The sequence below is a fragment of the Pseudophryne corroboree genome, chromosome 9 (genome assembly GCF_028390025.1).
Source record: "Pseudophryne corroboree isolate aPseCor3 chromosome 9, aPseCor3.hap2, whole genome shotgun sequence".
NCBI lineage: Eukaryota > Metazoa > Chordata > Amphibia > Anura > Myobatrachidae > Pseudophryne > Pseudophryne corroboree.
In genome coordinates, this window is record NC_086452.1 from 251440758 (window position 1) to 251459203 (window position 18446).

Genomic DNA, 18446 nt, shown 5'->3' on the forward strand with positions numbered 1-18446 from the left:
CGTCTTACTGCATTGGAATATAAATATTCCCCAGATAGTCAAAGGAACATCCACATTTATCTGGTTGAGCATTGTGAACCACAGATTCAATGTGTTTCAAGAATCCCTGATCACCCCTCATATCTACTAAATTCAGTTTATAAAAGTTATTCACCCCTTTGGGGCTTTTTCATAATTTGCTGTGCTACAACATGGAACCACGGTTAATTTCATTAAAATTTCTCACCAGTCAAAGCACAGTACACAATGATGTAGCAAAAAAAAAAATACATTTAATACAATTATTTTTCAAAATGATTTAGGGAAAAAAATTAAAATATTTGATTGCATCAAGTTTTCCCCCTTGCTATATCCGTTCTAGATTTACTCTGTTAAAGAAAAATGTGATTAGTAGAAAGTTGAATGGAGTCCACTTGTGTACAATTAATACATGTCAAATGTTTGCTGTAGTGCCCACTCAATTTATATATTGGATTAGGCATGATTAAAAAAATATGTATATTATTCACATTACCTGATGTATCCATGTTCAGTATATTGTATTGTGGAAAATGTATTAGACTGACAACTGGATGAGACTTAATTACTTTGCAGGGACACAGCTTGTTTACAGTACAGCCAAGAGGTGTTAGGTCTCCTTTGAGGGATACGGTCATTAGGTCGACCACACTTAGGTCGATAGTCATTAGGTCGACCACTATTGTTCGACATGGTCACTAGGTAGACATGCATTTTTCACTTTTTTTTTCATTTTTTTTTACTTTTTCATACTCTATGATCCACGTGGACTACGATTGGGAGAAATAACCTGTGCCAAACGCAGCGGTAGCAGAGCAAGGCACCTTGCCCGAAGCATGGCAAGTAAACACGATGCACTAATTGGGGTTCCGCATCACTTTATGAATAAAAAGACACCAAAAAAAGTTACAAAAAACTCATGTCGACCTTTTCCATGTCGACCTTGTTCAATGACCATGTCAACCTTTTATTATATATTATACATATGTTACCTAATACTGCACAGGATTATGATGTATTCTCTACAGTACATTGCTGTCATTAATCTGGCACATTATCATGCATGCACTAGCATTAATTACTATATAAATTATCAAGTTGTCCAGACCAGGTACTCTATAATGGTTATCCAAACCTCTGTGGTGGCTGGCCACACCCCCTTTGGAGGCTGGCCACACCTCTAATAATAATAAATGACTGTCGACCTAAGTGTGATCACCCTAATGACCCATACCCTCCTTTGATGTAAGGGACAAGTGTTTGCTTGGAGAATGCATTAAGTGCCCTTAGGAGAAACCCCCAGAGACACTATGGCCAGAAAGGTGTAAGCTGGCCTTCCTGCAGCAGGTTGTAAAATCTAGCCAAGGCTGATTATAAAATCGTGCCCAGAGCTTTAAAGAAAGCCATAAAAGATGAAAGTATCAGCCCTGCTAGAATGGCTGAGAAACCCCCCAGTGTAAGCTGAGACTCACTCCACTCTGGTTTTGGGAGGGTTAAAGGAATCCCAAATTAGGTGAGTGGAAGTTGCAGCATGTAGCTTTAAATATGGGAAACTGAAAATGTGTTATCTTTGAGGTGGCATCCAGGGAGAGACTGGATCCTATAATGTCCAGGATAGGAAGAGAGACCTCCCTCTACAGCATTCTGTACTACAGGTGACTAGAATGTTGGTTTCTCTCAATTTTATTTCTTAAAATTGTAATTACTTGTGTGACTAAATGATTAAATTCTTGTAACCTTTCTTTTTCTGTAACTATAAACTTTGAAGTTTTGACTTGGATTAAAAATCTTAATCTTCGTTCTGGATTCTGTGTTTTCACGCCCAAACCCCGAGAGGCTCATGTTACTCAATTTTTCTGTATTAATAATTGTGTTTGGGGGTGAGAGCAGGAGCTCACCCTGCGCTTTACCCAAAAGGTACTTCTGCTGGTGACAGTTACCATGTTGATTTACCTCACGCACTGAGGTAATCAGTAAGGTGTCACGGGCAGCATTCTTAGATTGGTGTATCTGGAGAATCGCCGTGCCTAGGGTTGTGACAGACTGGTCTGCAACCATGGGATAATATTGCTTTTTTATTACGTTTTCTAAGTAAGTGAATGAAATTCACCAGATACACCAGATACCAGAACTCAAAACTTATATTAGCTAAAGTGACACAGTGAAAACAATTTCTGTTCCCCATCCCTGTTTTTTGTTTCTGTATTTACAGTCGGCTCTAAGGCATGTGAAAGAGCCAGACCCAGCAATGCTGCTGCAGCTTATAGAGCAGATCAGTAACAGAGAGGCTGTGGAACGCCAGGCTGCTATGGATAGAGAGGCTGTTGCTATGGACAAAGAAGCTGATTGCAAGCTCCAGTTGGAGTTATTTAATCTCAACCGCCAGCCTGTGACCGTCAATGAAAATCCCCATTGACTGCAGGACTGGGAAAGGAGGCTTGCAAAAGGTAAGAGGAGGCTGCTGGAATGAGGGGAGTGAATGAGGAGACAGGCTGGCATAAATAATGGGGGTAGGTGAAGTGGCTGGCATGAGGAGAAGAAGAGGCTGAATGCTGCTGGAATATGGTCAGTAGGCTAAGCCTTGCGTGAGGTGAGTGGGTGAGGAGGCTTAAATGTGGGAAGAGGAGTAGGCTAGTATGAGGGCAGTGGGAGATGTGCTGTGAGGTGGGCAGTGAGGAAGGAAGTATGTGCTGCAAGGGGAATGTTATGTGCTGTGAGTGAGCAGTATGTGGTGATGAAAGGTAGGTAGTGAAGGGGAAGTATGTGGTTATGGGGGTAATTTAGACCTGATCACTAGGCTGTGCTTTCTCACAGTCTGTGATCAGGTCCGAACTGCGCATGCGTATTATGCACCGTAATGTGCAGGCGCGACGGCCCGCAGCAATGGGGGTCAGTGAATAGCGATGGGATGGTGTGAAAAAAGCAATCGCACTGACCGTTTTCAGGGAGTGTCTGGAAAAACACAGGTGTGTCCAAGCGTTGGAAGGGTGGGTGTCTGACGTCAATTCCGGTCCCGGACAGGCTGATGTGATCACAGCGGCTAAGTAAGTCCTGGGCTGTGCAGCTCTGCTACACATGCGTTCACACACTTGCACAGCTAAAATACACTCCCCCTATAGGCGGCGACTATCTGATCGCTGCTCTGCAAAAATCGCTGACCAGCGATCAGGTCTGAATTAGGCCCTATGTGCGGAGATGCAGTGTGAGATGTGGGGGGCATATGTGTGTGAGGCCATGCAGAAACCTCCCCTCTTGCCATGTCATGATGGCCTCCTTGTAATTTTTTTGATCTGCCCCCGCACACACACACTGGGGCTGCAGTCTGCCCCACCACCCCTTACACACACACACACACACACACACACACTGGGCCTGCAGACTACCCCTTTCTCCCCCCCCCCCCCAACCACACACATCCCCACACCAGGACTTCAGATTATACACACACACCCTTGGACTGCAGACTGCCCCCTTCCCCGCCCACACACACTGGGATTGCAGACTGTTCCCCCCCCCACCCCACATACATGCCCACTTTGCAGTGAGAGCGTGTGTATTCTGCAGACTACCCCCCCCCCCAACACACACACACACACTCTCTCTGACTGCATACTGTCTCCCCTTCCTCAACACACACATACTCTGTCTGCTGACAACACCACTGTGTACTGTATTAGTGGGTAGTAGCTGTGGACTTTGCTGAGTAGGCATGCAGCGAGTGACATGCAAAGGCCCATGGGTGCTGTCTGGTCTCCTGCAGTGCTCCACAAACTCCGTGGCTAAGAGGAGCTTCAGCAGCAGCTCAGATCACAAGTGGTGATTTCTTCTAACACAATTTTTTTTTAAATAATAATCAATGTGCCGTGGCAATGGATCGGCCTGGCAGGGGAGGTTTCTAGGTACTGAAAAAGCCACCTGCATGTGTCACTGCTGAGCAGCATTCAGTGAATAGCTTGTAGCAGAGCTGTAGGCACGCGGCTAATTGAATCTGTCCCCTAGAGTGAAGTGAACACCTCTGTGTGAGTACTGCAAAGATCTATGTAAATAGAGAAAGAGGACCAGTCTGTGTCATTAAAAAAACTCTGATTGATAAAGTTGACATTGCTCAAAAAAATCTTATGGCAAAGTTTTAGAATTTTTAGATAACAACAATAAATACTTAAAGCTTACTACACATCACACACCGGAAGGGAATACATTTCTAACGAATACTGTATGTCCAAAGATAAGTTAACACAACTTATAACATTTTAAATCTCTTTGTTTAATTAAGTGAATAAGATGAAGTTATTACTGAAGATGATGTCTGTTATAAAGTTCTTTCATTACGGACATTCTATCTCATGGTTTAAAGTAGAAGTATATAAATAAAGCAGGGTTCTATACATTCTGCTTATGGCTGTAGCTTATTTAGAAAAAAAAGGCATGTACTGTAACTGAAGTGTTTTATCCCTGGTATGGAAGGTCGTGTTTTTCTTTTTTGTGTGTTACAGTATGTAAGGTCAGGGATTCTCAAGGACAACCTAAAATTTACCAAAATATAGACAATCACAGAGTTGGACTGGAGCATGAAGGGCCCACCGGGGGTATGCAGTGGTAGGGGCCCATGATTAGAGGTGTGGCCAGCATCCAAAGGGGGTGTGGCCAGCCACCACAGAGGTTTGGCTAACCATTATAGAGTACCTGGTCTGGACTCCTTGATAATTTATATAGTAATTAATGCTAGTGCATGCATGATAATGTGCCAGATTAATGACAGCAATGTACTGTAGAGAATACATCATAATCCTGTGCAGTATAAGGTAACATATGTATAATATATAATTTAAGTGCACAATCTAGAACCTGATCCCTAGAGAAGGAGGGGCCCCCAGGCAGTGGGGCCTACCGGTGGTTTCCCCTGTACCCCTGTAGGCCAGTCCGAGCCTGGACAATCACCATCACAAATGTCTGGCCATTAAATATCTCATCTAAGCATAAGTATTACCTGGAAATTTGCTTTGAAAAAATAAACAAAATAACCTCTTCATAGCGAAAGTAAGAATATAAACAGCATATATTGTGTATGCATGAAACCTCTTTGTGTTACAGTATATAATCTATATAACATACGTCTATCCTTTGCATATTTCACATGTAGCCCACATCTGTAGCAGACACAGGCTTCATCTGTCTACTGACCAGCAGAAAAAGAACTTTACTATAGTTTATATTGGTGTTAATGCTAATTTGTTATGAAGACAGAATTCCCTGAAGAACTATAATACTCCACCATATCATGTTAAACAAAATACAAACTTGATATACTAAAAACAATTGTAAGTGCTCGGATGTAATAATGTGTAAAAGATTTTACTAGGGTACATTTTTACAAAGGGTTTCAGCTCTTCACAGGTTCTTATGAGAAAGCAGTTATTTTATGTATTACCAGTTATTTATATAACACACATTTATATAATTCCAGTGGACCTTACAAACTCAGAGGAACAGATGTATTAAGCCTGGAGAACTGATAAAGCAGTGATAAGTGAAACGTGATAACGCACCAGCCAATCATTGCAGGATTGAAAAATGACAGTTCTTAGCTTACTGGGTGGTGCATTGTCATTTTCCACTTATCTCTGCTTCATCACTTCTCCAGGCTTAATACATCTGCCCCATATTCCCTACCACATGTACACACACTAGGTTAGTTTTTGTAACCTTTCATCCAGATAATTCAGGGAGTATCAAGATGAAACCCACACAAACACAGGGACACATACCAACTCTGCACACATAGGGCATTTGTGGGAACAGGAACCCAACCAAGATCTCAGTGCTGTAAGGCAGTTATGCTACCCCTACGCTATTGATGCATTGTTTGCCTGTACAAGTATTACTCTGCATAGCCCACTATTACTTCTGAAACCACCCCTTGCTTCTTCATGGTCAAAAGTAGGGGGTATGGTTAATAAGTAGGCATGGAGTAGGGGGTATGGCTGATAAATATGGCATGAGTATAAAGTAGCATTGCTTTATTAGTTGGTAGGCATGATATTTTATGCAGAAAACAAAACAGTACTGTATATAAAGTACATGTTTTTTTAAGGGCGATCAAGCAATACCCATATGACTGCTGTGGAATTCTATTAGAGATAGTTTAATCTCTGTCATTCTAGGACTAATTGCCTCCACCATCAAGACTGTTGGGCATCAATTAACCAAATGGGCCATTTTCCTTCTAAAAGGTCTTCTGAGAAAAGAAAAGCCTAGAACTTCCATACAAAGCAACCTAATTGCCATGAAAGTGCATGGTGGTTTGGTATTTGGCCATGGAAGTTTTATGGTTTTCTGTAAGGAACTCAGAATGTACATGCTAGCTTAAGGGTGTCCTTTTATTAGCTGCCATAAATGGTTATATCCATCCCTGTAAGCATCCACAAGGAAAGGGTCATGTGACTAGAAGCCTCTCTTAGCCTTGCAGTATGCCATCCTATTTCACCATGTCCATGGAGAGTCGCAGAAGTTTCTCCAAATTCACATAAAAATATAAATTGTGAAAAAAAACAATGGGTAATATTGTTTATATAAATTTAAATAGTCCCGTGATGTAATCGGAAAGGAAATCCTGAAGTGATGTTCTCCTTGACAGAAAGATAAGGATAGTTGCTCACCACCACTTTGATAGAGGCTGTAAACGTACCAAGACTCACACAATAAAAGAGAAAGACAAATACGTAGCAGTTTCTTTAACGCTTCACCCAGTTTTCACATATATTCAGAACTTTTTCTATTTGCATAAATGCGTACCCCACTCACTTGATAGTGTGGTGAAGTCCACATATAAAGGTTTCTTTTCCACACGATGTGTAGGTTTATAAAATCTTTTTATTTTTCAACAAAAAAGGATTTTTTGTATAAAATTTATCATAAAAATATGTTACAAATGACAAAAGAGCACACTTCACTTTTTATGATCCAGCAAACGGTATAATAAGAAAAGTATATATAGTCAGGTGGATATGACAAAACACCAAATGAATTTCGGACTTCGGCCTGTGTATAATATACCTGTATACCGGTGAACCAATAATGTGAAGGCGCAAAGTGTCATCCAATAAATATAAAAAGCTCACTGTCTGACAGCACCAATGCTGTTTCGACCTTCTCTTGTCTTTTCAAGGTGTTGAAAAAGACCAGAGAAGGTCGAAACGGCGTTGGTGCTGTCAGACAGTGAGCTTTTTATATTTATTGGATGACACTTTGCGCCTTCACATTATTGGTTCACCGGTATACAGGTATAATATACACAAGCGGAAGTCCGGAATCCATTTGGTGTTTTGTCATATCCACCTGACTATATATACTTTTCTTATTATACCGTTTGCTGGATCATAAAAAGTGAAGTGTGCTCTGTCATTTGTAACATATTTTTATGATAAATTTTATACAAAAAATCCATTTTTGTTGAAAAATAAACTTTTTATAAACCTACACATTGTGTGGAAAAGAAACTTTATATGTGGACTTCACCACACTATCAAGTGAGTGGGGTACGCATTTATGCAAATAGAAAAAGTTCTGAATATATGTGAAAACTGGGTGAAGCTTTAAAGAAACTGCTACGTATTTGTCTTTCTCTTTTATTGTGAGAGTCTTGGTACGTTTACAGCCTCTATCAAAGTGGTGGTGAGCAACTATTCCTATCTTTGGCCCTCATTCCGAGTCGTTCGCTCGGTAAATTTCTTCGCATCGCAGTGATTTTCCGCTTAGTGCGCATGCGCAATATCCGCACTGCGACTGCGCCAAGTAATTTTGCTATGAAGATAGTATTTTTACTCACGGCTTTTTCTTCGCTCCGGCGATCGTAGTGTGATTGACAGGAAATGAGTGTTACTGGGCGGAAACAGGCCGTTTTAAGGGCGTGTGGGAAAAAACGCTACCGTTTCCGGAAAAAACGCGGGAGTGGCTGGAGAAACGGGGGAGTGTCTGGGCGAACGCTGGGTGTGTTTGTGACGTCAAACCAGGAACGACAAGCACTGAACTGATCGCAGATGCCGAGTAAGTCTGAAGCTACTCTGAAACTGCTAAGAAGTTTGTAATCGCAATATTGCGAATACATCGTTCGCAATTTTAAGAAGCTAAGATTCACTCCCAGTAGGCGGCGGCTTAGCGTGTGCAATACTGCTAAAATCGCCTTGCGAGCGAACAACTCAGAATGACCTCCTTTCTGTCAAGGAGAACATCACTTCAGGATTTCCTTTCCGATTACATCACGGGACTATTTACATTTATATAAACAATATTACCCATTGTTTTTTTTCATAATTTATATTTTTATGTGAATTTGGAGAAATTTCTGCAACTCTCCATGGACATAAAGAACTGAGGATCTGACACAAATTAATGTGATGTATAAATTTATTTGTATTTTCTGAAATTTTTTTGTATTAGTTCTTTTTGAATTTGTGGCGCCTTTGATCTAGTCTCAATTTATGCTAATTCTTGTTTCCAATATCTGATTTTGGGCAGATACTCTGAGGCTTAAGATTGGGCAGACATTAATTGCGCCAGAATATACACTACTTTGTTATATTGTCTATTTCACCATGTGCCAAGTCATGCCAGATAGCAGGCTGCTCCCAATTCCATCATAATATAGGCTTTGACTAACACAATCAGCAATTACGTGCAGATAAATATTTTAAAAGTGCAAACTGCACGGAAAGTTGTGGTTTCTGTACATGAAATAAAAAAAGCACAAAGACATAAAACAAATGTTTATTTTAGTAAAATAATAATAAAAAAATTTATATAGATTTCTATATATTGGGGAGAATATTTAAATGGCTGTGGAGAATAATATGTGCAACAAATTGCAAGTCAAATATCACCAAGGTATGATAACGTCTCTGTTTAAAACAAGACATAAGAGGGTGCAGGAACAGAATAGGCAGATACCGACAAATTTTCATCAGGCTAAAAATAACATTCCACTCTGACACTTTTTCCCCAAGTTCTCCAAGCACAGCAATGTTGCAAGGCCTTCTAACTGTTCAATGTATCTAAATGTATCTAAGTAACAATCTGGAAGCATTAAAATCTCCTGCTACAATATGCCAATTTACTTTTCAGATGACAGTCAGCCATGTTTAAAAAGAATAATAAGCATTTGCAAGGATACAGTATTATAGTCTTCGGCAAACAGATTCTGGGTCAATAGTTCACTTTTAAATACTGCACTCGTAATTCCATCCTTATTTTCTTGAAATCTTTTTGCCATATGTTGTTCGATAGAAAATATCCAGTGGGTAGTACATCATAAAAGATATTTACACACTCTTCACAGAGACTGAAAGTCATGTGATGTCATCCTCTTCTGAGCAGTAATCCCGACCCTTAAAAACAAATACATTAAGAAAACAGTAGCAAACTGTGCCATATACAAGTTACAATATGAATTAAAACATTAATGACAATTACTATTCAGGAAATATGGCGAAACAGCATTTAACAAGAAAGGTAATTGTAAAAGAGTTTCTAAGTAATATAATGCAAAACTGGCAATTCTGTTTTGTTTCTAATACCTTCCTAAAGCATAATTTGAATGTGTACAATTAATCAGAAAAAAATTATTTATGCAGATATTAAAAATGACCTTTTGTAGCGATTTGCATCAGTGGAGAACATAAGAAAAAAAACCCTGAAAGTATGCATGTTTGGAGCAAACAGCTATTATGTGTGGGACTGCTTTACCATAATACTTTATTATATGAAATCCTCTTAAATACCTAGCAGCAGAGTCATCTTAACATATAGGCACAATGGGTAGATACCCTGGGCCCCACGTTTCTAGGGGCCTTCAAGCAGGAACGGGCTGGTGCTGAGGGCATCTGCCTCCTGGGCTGGTGCCGCTGTAGATTATTAGGAAGTAGGTAGAGAATGCGGCCTGGCAGCTCTGATTGTGAATTACACCTAATCAGAGTGGCATTCTCTACCTGCCTCCAGTCTGCATCCAGACAGCGAAAGGCTGGTAGATGGTTGGCGCTAGCCAGCAATCAGAGTACTGACAGCCAGTCACCGTATGACAGCATGTGGAGGGATGGTGTGGGACTGCAGGAAAGTTACGTTTTTTATTTTTATATTCCTGTGATTGCGTGGTTAGGGGACCCAGTACATTGCAGGGCACTGGCCTTGTGAATGTGAGCAGGACTGCCAACAGAAATTGTGGAGCCTGGGACTGACAAAATAGGGTCCCACTACCAAAAAAGAAAAAGAAAAAAAGAGGCAGGCGGGGCTGTAGATTGTGCTGAGACTGCCTTTTCTGTTGTGATGTGTGAATTCTACAGAAAAAAGTAAATGGTATTAAAGCGTCTAAGGCCATGATTATAACTATGAAAAGAATTCCTACACTATAAACTTGGTTCCACAGCAACTTGATGGTCACAAGCTATACATAGTACTAATGCCACGGTTTCTGGATCAGGAGCTTGCAAAAAATGAAACCATTAATTCGGGCATGGCCTGTACATAATTAGTTTCACTTTACAACAAAATAATGTTCTATAGGGAGAACAGACATATGATGTACTCTGGACATCTTGCCAACACTTGACTGTTTAACGTTTCACTTTAATCAGCAATGATTCATTCCCTTTCATTCAGGTCAGAATAATAATATTTAACATACTGAGTCCACAAACAAAATTTTATATTGTCATGTCACTTATAGCTTTAGCACGTCTTTAATCTAACAAAGCATCTTCCCTTTCCTGTCAGGCTTGCCCCATTCAGAGATGGATGCAGATCTTGCTTCCCGCAGCAAGATCTGTGTCCATCTACTCACATGATGGGGGCCACCCAGCACAGGGCAAGGCCACTCAGCATGTGTGTCGTGCCACCCAGCGATACATCCGCAATTTAATTGTGGACACATCAATTTAAGGTTGACCCCTGCCTGTGCAATCTAGCTGAGCTGGCAGGCGGTCCGACGGCATTTTTTTGATCGAAGTGGCTGCGTCGTCGGACCACTTGCCAGCTCAGCTAGATTGCACAGGCAGGGGTCACGCAGCCACCCCGAAAATGGTCTGGACACGCCTACGTTGACCGAGCCACACTCACAAAATGCCTCAACTACGCTCCTCCACCGTCCGCTGCGGTCAATCACTTTGACAGGATGTGGCCACATGTTGAAGGGTCATGCACGTGCACTCTGGCCAGAGTGCATGTGCAGACCTCCTGTATCTGGCACTGTGTGGGGCAATGTGTATCTGGCACTGTGGGGCAATGTGTATCTGGCACTGTGGGGCAATGTGTATCTGACACTGTGGGGCAATGTGTATCTGACTGTCCCTGTGTGGGGCAATGTGTATCTGGCATTGTGGGGCAATGTGTATCTGACTGTCACTGTGTGGGGCAATGTGTATCTGGCACTGTGGGCTAATGTGCATCTGGCACTGTGGGGTTAATATGTATCTGGCACTGTGGGGTAATATGTATCTTGCACTCTGTGGGGTAATGTGTATCTGTCCTGTGTGGGGTAATGTGTATCTGTCCTGTGTGGGTTAATGTGTATCTGTCACTGTGTGGGGCAAGTGTATCTGTCACTGTGTGGGGCAATTGTGTATCTGGCACTGTGGGGCAATGTGTATCTTGCACTGTGTGTACTGGGTAAAAAGGGGACTCTGCCTGCATATTGTGTAAAAAGGGAACTCTACTCCGTAATGTGCAAAAATTGAATGGTGTACTGGGAGACGACACAAGGAGTAGGTGATAGTCATATTGACATGCCCCATTTTCTGTGGCCACACCCCTTCTGGTGCATGGCCATGCCCATTTTTTCAGCCCGCGCCGCACACATAGGACATTTTATGTTTTATTTTTTGGGAGGGTGCCACTCTTCATCTTGCCCTGGGCTCTGAACACCCTAATTACGACTCCGTTGCTTAGTAGTGCAAGCAAAGCAACAGCCACATCCTGCCAGAGCAGCATAGAGCATTCCATGCACTGCAGTGTAGGGGTTATTACAGGGGGTCTACAGTGATATTTTAGTTATCAGATGAATAGTACTTGGGACATACATCTTAGTAAATATGGCAGTTTACACAAACAACAGCTGCATGTAGATCCCCCTGCACAGATACACATAGAATACATACTGTACATATACAGGGCCATCTAAACAGCAGTGTAGGCCCCCGGGCAAAACAATGCACTGGAGCCCCTACCAATCCTCCAGCAGTGGGTGGGAGGGGTGCTATCGGCAGTGAGAGCCGTAACTACGTGTGTGCCAGGTGTGCCTGGCACACAGCGTAGTCGCCCTGAGGGCGCAACGGCCAGCATTCCATGTCAGCAGCTTGTAATGAGTCAAATTGACTCATTACAAGCCGTCTGTGCTGTGTGCGCCGGAGGAGAAGAGGAGCAGCTCCGGCATCAGGGGAGGACCCGGAGGAGGAGGAGGGAGGGGGACTGGAGCTGCAGCAGCACTATGTAATTGGTATCGGTGCCGCTGCAGCTGTCCCTTTCCTTCCGCATTGGCTGGCCGCTTCCCTCATCCCAGCATTCACTGTGGCGACGGCGGCCAGCCAATGTGGAAGGAGAGGGACAGCTGCAGCAGCACTGCCAGCAATTACATAGCGCTGCTGCGGCTCCCTAGTCCCCCTCCCTCCTCCTTCTCCCCTGCCCGGGATCTGCCTGACTGCATGCACCGAGGATCCTGAGCCAGCGGGGAGAGATGGTAAGTATCTGTCTGTCTATCTATCTATCTATCTCTCTATCTATTCTGTCTGCCGTAATGTGTAAAAAGTGGGACGGTGTCTGCCGTAATGTGTAAAAAGGGGGACGCTGTCTGCCGTAATGGGTAAAAAGGTGGACTCTGCCGTAATGTGTAAAAAGGGGGACTGTCTGCCATAATGTGTAAAAGGGGCTCTACCTGGTGTAGTGGCGCTACTGTACAGCGCCATTTTAATAATGGAGACTACTGTCCACCGTAGTATGAATTGGTATTATTTTGTGGCCACACCCCTTCCCCATGAAGCCACGCCCTATATGTTTTGCGCACGCCTACGGCGCGCACTGCCCCTATTTTACATAAGGGGGTTGCCAATGCCGTTTCTTGCACACAGCGCTAAAATGCCTAGTTACGGCACTGTCGGCAGTGGTTGTGTTTTCCTACTGGTGGTAGAATGTTAGAAGGTATTTGTAGTGGCCTGCACTACCACTCCTCACGCTAATTATTATAAGAATGCATATGTATATATTATGTAAATATAATTCCACTGTAGCTGCAAGTAATTAAACGGTTTGTTTAGGACCCCAAAAGGCAAACATAAAAGTAATTAGAATTACTGCGCTTGGTGAATAAATGGATTATTTTTATCTATAAAAAATAATACACAAAATCAATTATGCGCTTCACCATCGGGTATCAGAGTATCGGGGAACGCCCGTGGTTAGAAACAGCACTCCGCACACATTGCCCAGATTGAGGCACCCGCAGCGGTAAACACTTTAGCATCTTGTTACAGAGCACTGGGGAATGCCAGCAGCAGCCTTCCATAGAGAGTAGGGGTGGGCAACATGCAGCCCGCGGACTGATCCTGCCTGGCATGCTGTGCCCGATCAGAGTGCAATGACAAGCGGCCCGACAGGCTGAGCCGCTTGTCATTGCGCTACACAGCTCCCAGACACAGTGCCGCTGAGGAAATCCCGGTCATGTCACAGGGTCAGCTGACCGGGATTTCCTCTGTTGTTATGCGCTGGGCGGCATGGGGGCGCGGGCAGTGAGCAGGAGCGGCGGGCAGCGTGCGGGAGCAGGAGCGGGCAGAGGCCACAGCAGCAGTGACTGCGGGCAGCAGCAGCGAGGATCATCGGACAGCGAGGATCATCTGCCAGTGTGAAAAACAGGTAAAACCCCTGTCCAGCTAGCCCCTGGATCAGTGATTAAGCTGCCATACATGTTCAGGGGAGGGGAGTTAAAAACAGCAATATGGGTTTAGGGGAGGGGGGGGAAAGGGGGGTAGGGACTGCTACAGGGGCAGAACTACCGCCAGTGCAGGCAGTGCCTTGCACTGGGGCCCGCCACTGTCCAGGGGCCCAAAGCATGTAATGAGTCAAACTGACTCATTACATGCCGCTGTGTATGCTGGGAAGCACATCCCAGCATTCACATCGGAGAAGAACAGCCTATGGTGATGCAGAGGGACAGCAGCAGCAGCGCCTCCACCAATTACATAGCACTGCTGCGGCTCCCTCCTCCTTCTCCCCTGCCCGGGATCTCTGCAGAAGCTGCACCGAAGAGCCTGACTGCCAGCAGAGAGAGTAAGTATAATTCTTTCTTTCTGCCTTAATGTGTAAAAAGGGGGACGCTGTCTGCCGTAATGTGTAAAAACAGGGGCGCTGTCTGCTGTAATGTGTAAAAAGGGGACGCTGTCTGCCGTAATGTGTAAAAAAGGGGGACGCTGTCTGCCATTATGTGTAAAAAAAGGGAACGCGGTCTGCCATAATGTGTAAAAAAGGGGATGCTGTCTGGCTTAATGTGTAAAAAGGGGTACACTGTCTGAGGTAATGTGTAAAAAGCGGACGCTGTTTGCTGTAATGTGTAAAAACGGGGGTGCTGTCTGCTGTAATGTGTAAAAAGGGCACGCTGTCTGCCTTAATGTGTAAAAAAGGGCACGCTGTCTGCCGTAATGTGTAAAAAGGGGCACGCTGTCTGCCCTAATGTGTAAAAAGGGGGACTGTCTGCCGTAATGTGTAAAAAAGGGCACGCTGTCTGCCGTAATGTGTAAAAAGGGGGACGCTGTCTGCTGTAATGTGTAAAAAGGGCACGCTGTCTGCTGTAATGTGTAAAAAGAGCACACTGTCTGCCTTAATGTGTAAAAAGGGGGACGCTGTGTGCCGTAATGTGTAAAAAAGGGCATGCTGTTTGCCGTAATGTGTAAAAAGGGGACTCTTTTTGTGTATTTTGTGTGTGGCCCTCGAATATTCGCTGGAAGTGTTAAGCGGCCCCCCAGCTGAAATAATTGCCCACCCCTGATATAGAGTGTCCTTATAGGAGCTTGAAGCCGACCTGCAGGTAATATATACTGCTGCTCATAGAAGGACTGCGGTATTGGAAATAAAGCTCCGAGAAATCACTGGGAATATTTCTAGAGATATCATGGCTGCAGATAATACAATACGAACTGTCTAGAGGGGTAATTATATTTGTAATCAATGAGCCTGTGTGGCTTAGATGTATAAATAGCCGGTATGGCTGCATTTTTGTCACCATTTATTTTACATATACCCCTTTATATGTTCCAATTAACCTGCTTCTAAGAAACAGCTATATATTGACTTGTATCATCTGTCTGGAGAAGTTTGTAGCAACAAGCTAAAATAGACTCTGTGAAGAAAGTGTAACAATATAACAAATTTATTTATCATTAAAACTGCAAATGTATCCATGTTTGTATCTTGTGTATTTTAGATAATTGGGCATTTACAAGAGACGGTCCATCTATTCTCTATAGTTTGGCTGCCCATTATATTAATGTATGTTTTGTCTGACACTTTATTAAATATTGTTGAACGTAGCACCAGTTTCCCATCCATATACTGGAAGCCACGCAGCCAGCCATAATTGATTTTGTGTATTATTTTTTATAGATAAGAATAATCCTTTAATTCACCAAGCGCAGTAATTCTATCTACCTACTGGTGATAGGGGGTATTCTATCTTCCGCTCAGCATGCAGGACCTGGAGCAGTAATTTATGCTCATTACTCCTTTACTGCATGGATGGGTGGGGGTTGGGGGGGGGGGGGGGGGGGGGGAGGAGAAGTCTAAATTATTAAATGGGGCATTGGGCTGAATCAAGAGGCCCAGGTACATTACTTCCAGGCTGGTAGGAGGTGTTTAAAATGCGGGGGAGGGGTGGATAGTGAAGTGGGCTTAATGAACCCAGGGGAAAACCCTGGTCAAGACCAGGGTCGTGGAGCCAGGACACACAACCCAGGTAGACCCAGTCACACCAACATACAAACTGGGATTTTCCCAGGTCCATGTATCAGTGTGAAAGGGGTCTCAGCAGTGGAGCAAGTATACAGGTATGTTCAGGTATGGAGTACCCTTAAGAATTTAGCAGCAGGTACGCAGTACCACCCACTGCACCCGTTACTGACATTACTGCAATTATAATGCGCTGCCAGCAACAAGACCATGGTGTTCGGCAGCATGACTGCACCTCCCACTTTGTCAGGGCTACAGGGAGAACGACGTTGACGACATGAGATTACATTACTATTCCTCTCCTGGCGACCGCGGCTGGCGTGAAGAGAGGAGCTGGGGACTGGGCTGGGTGCCTTTTCCCGCAGTGTCCAGCTGTTTCCCTTCACTCGGCTCGAATGATGCATCAGCACTGAGCGGCTTTTGTTCTTTACAGGCTGGGCTGCTGGGCATGTCTCTGGCTTCACTGTGTGGCGTAACTACATTTTTAATATACTGTAATGTTGACAGTACTATATATTTCTATTATTATGAGGGTATTCAGGCCCGGCGCTACCTGCTCAGCGAAGGGATGCAGTGCAGGGAGGCGCTGGGACGGATAGGCGCTTCCCCTACTCTGCATCCCTTCCCTGCTGCGCCGTCCTGTCCCCCCTGCTGCTGCTGCTGCCACTGCTGTGTCTGTCACTGTATGACAGTCACTGGCAGCGGGCACCTGCAGCATGATACGCCTCCTCCCCTCCCCTCATCTCATCTGTGTGCGCCGCCGCCGAGTACGGGACAGAAGGGGGCGGAGCTACACGGGACGGCAGGGGGCGTGGCTAAACGGGCCTAAGGGGGCGGAGCTACCGGACCTGGCTGCTGTACAGAGGGAGACTGGATTAGGTAAGTGGAGGGTGAGAGAGAAGTGTGTGTGTGTGTGTGTGTGTGTGTGTATGGTGGGTGTGTATGTGTGTGTATATATGTGTGAAGTGTGTGTGTGTGTTTGTGTGGAATTTCTAAGTGTCTGCTTCACAGCAAAAGTTGGATGGAGACCCAGCGAGGCTGCTTCAGCTTCCTGGGAATCCCCTAACGCCACTACTGGGGGGGCATTACGTATAAGGACGCTACTACTACAGGGGGGCATTACGTGTAACAACGCTACTACTGGGGGGGCCATTACGTGTAAGGACGCTACTACTACTGGGGCTGGGGGCATTACGTATAAGGACGATACTACTACTGGGGTGCACTACGTATAAGAACACTACTACTACTGGGGGGGTATTATGTACAAGGACGCTACTATTACCGGAAGGGCATTACGTATAAGGACGCTACTACTACTGGGGGGTATTACGTATAAGGACGCGTCTACTACTGTGGGTGCATTATGTATAAGAATGCTACTACTACTCGGGGGGCATTATATATAAGGATGCTACTACTACTGGGGGGTCATTATGTATAAGGATGCTACTACTACTGGGGTGCATTACATATAAGGACGCTACTACTACGGGTGGGGCATTACGTATAAGGACGCTACTACTACGGGTGGGGCATTACGTATAAGATTGTGCTACATTGTGGCGTAATTTTAAATGGGGGTACTACTGTGTGGCCATGCCCCTTACTTGTGAGACCACACCCCTTTTCCCGGCGCGCGCCAAAGGAATATGGGAGGGCGCAAATTTATAGTTTGCAGGGGGGCGCCGAACACCCTAGCACCGGCTCTGAGGGTATTACTATATATTTCTATTATACCAGGGGCACTATTACAGTATATATTCCTGTTATAATAGAGGCATTACTATATATATTTATTATACTGGGGGCATTACTATATATTTCTATTATACTGGGGGTATCACTATATATTTCTATTGTAATGTGGGACACTACTACTGTATATATGTCTATTATTATGGGGCATTACTATATATTTCTATTGTAATGTGTACACTACTATATATTTCTATTATACCAGGGGCACTACTAGAGTATATATTCCTGTTATAACAGAGGCATTACTACATATTTTTATTCAATTGGGGTCATTACTATATATATTTATTATACTGGGGGCATTACTATATATTTATTTTACACTGGAGGTAATACTATATATTTTTTAGCCTTGCATCCAAAGTACAAAGAACAGGGACTGTGCTATGTGGCCACACCCCTAGTGTAATGTAGCCACTCCCCCTCATGTCATGTGGTCATGCCCCCTCGTGACACATGACCACGCCCAGTTTTTGGCATCTTCAGTACCACTAAGAAAATATTTCTACTTGCATTGTGAAAGGGCTATTAGCAAAGTATTCAATAGGACAAATAGTACCGATGTCAATAGTGACGTATTTGGCAAATCAATGAGCAGCAACAGTCTTCGTTTTGATTGTGCAAGGGGGAGTGATCACACTGAACGCACCCCCATGATGATGAAGTCATGATGAGGAGAGAGAATATTGATGACA

At 43.9% G+C, this 18446-nt stretch overlaps 1 protein-coding gene across 2 annotated transcripts in view; it reads right to left on the bottom strand.

Annotated features, from left to right (window-relative positions):
• Positions 1–8765: 8765 nt before the first annotated feature.
• The window catches only part of C9H1orf21 (chromosome 9 C1orf21 homolog), a 222978-nt gene continuing 213297 nt past the window's right edge, over positions 8766–18446 (bottom strand). For both annotated transcript variants that reach the window (XM_063940207.1, XM_063940206.1), the window contains one exon: positions 8766–9398. Coding sequence is in view for 1 of the 2 variants with exons in the window: in XM_063940206.1 (XP_063796276.1) it covers positions 9360–9398 (39 nt within the window). In the remaining variant the exon portion in view is untranslated. The remainder of the gene's footprint in view (positions 9399–18446) is intronic.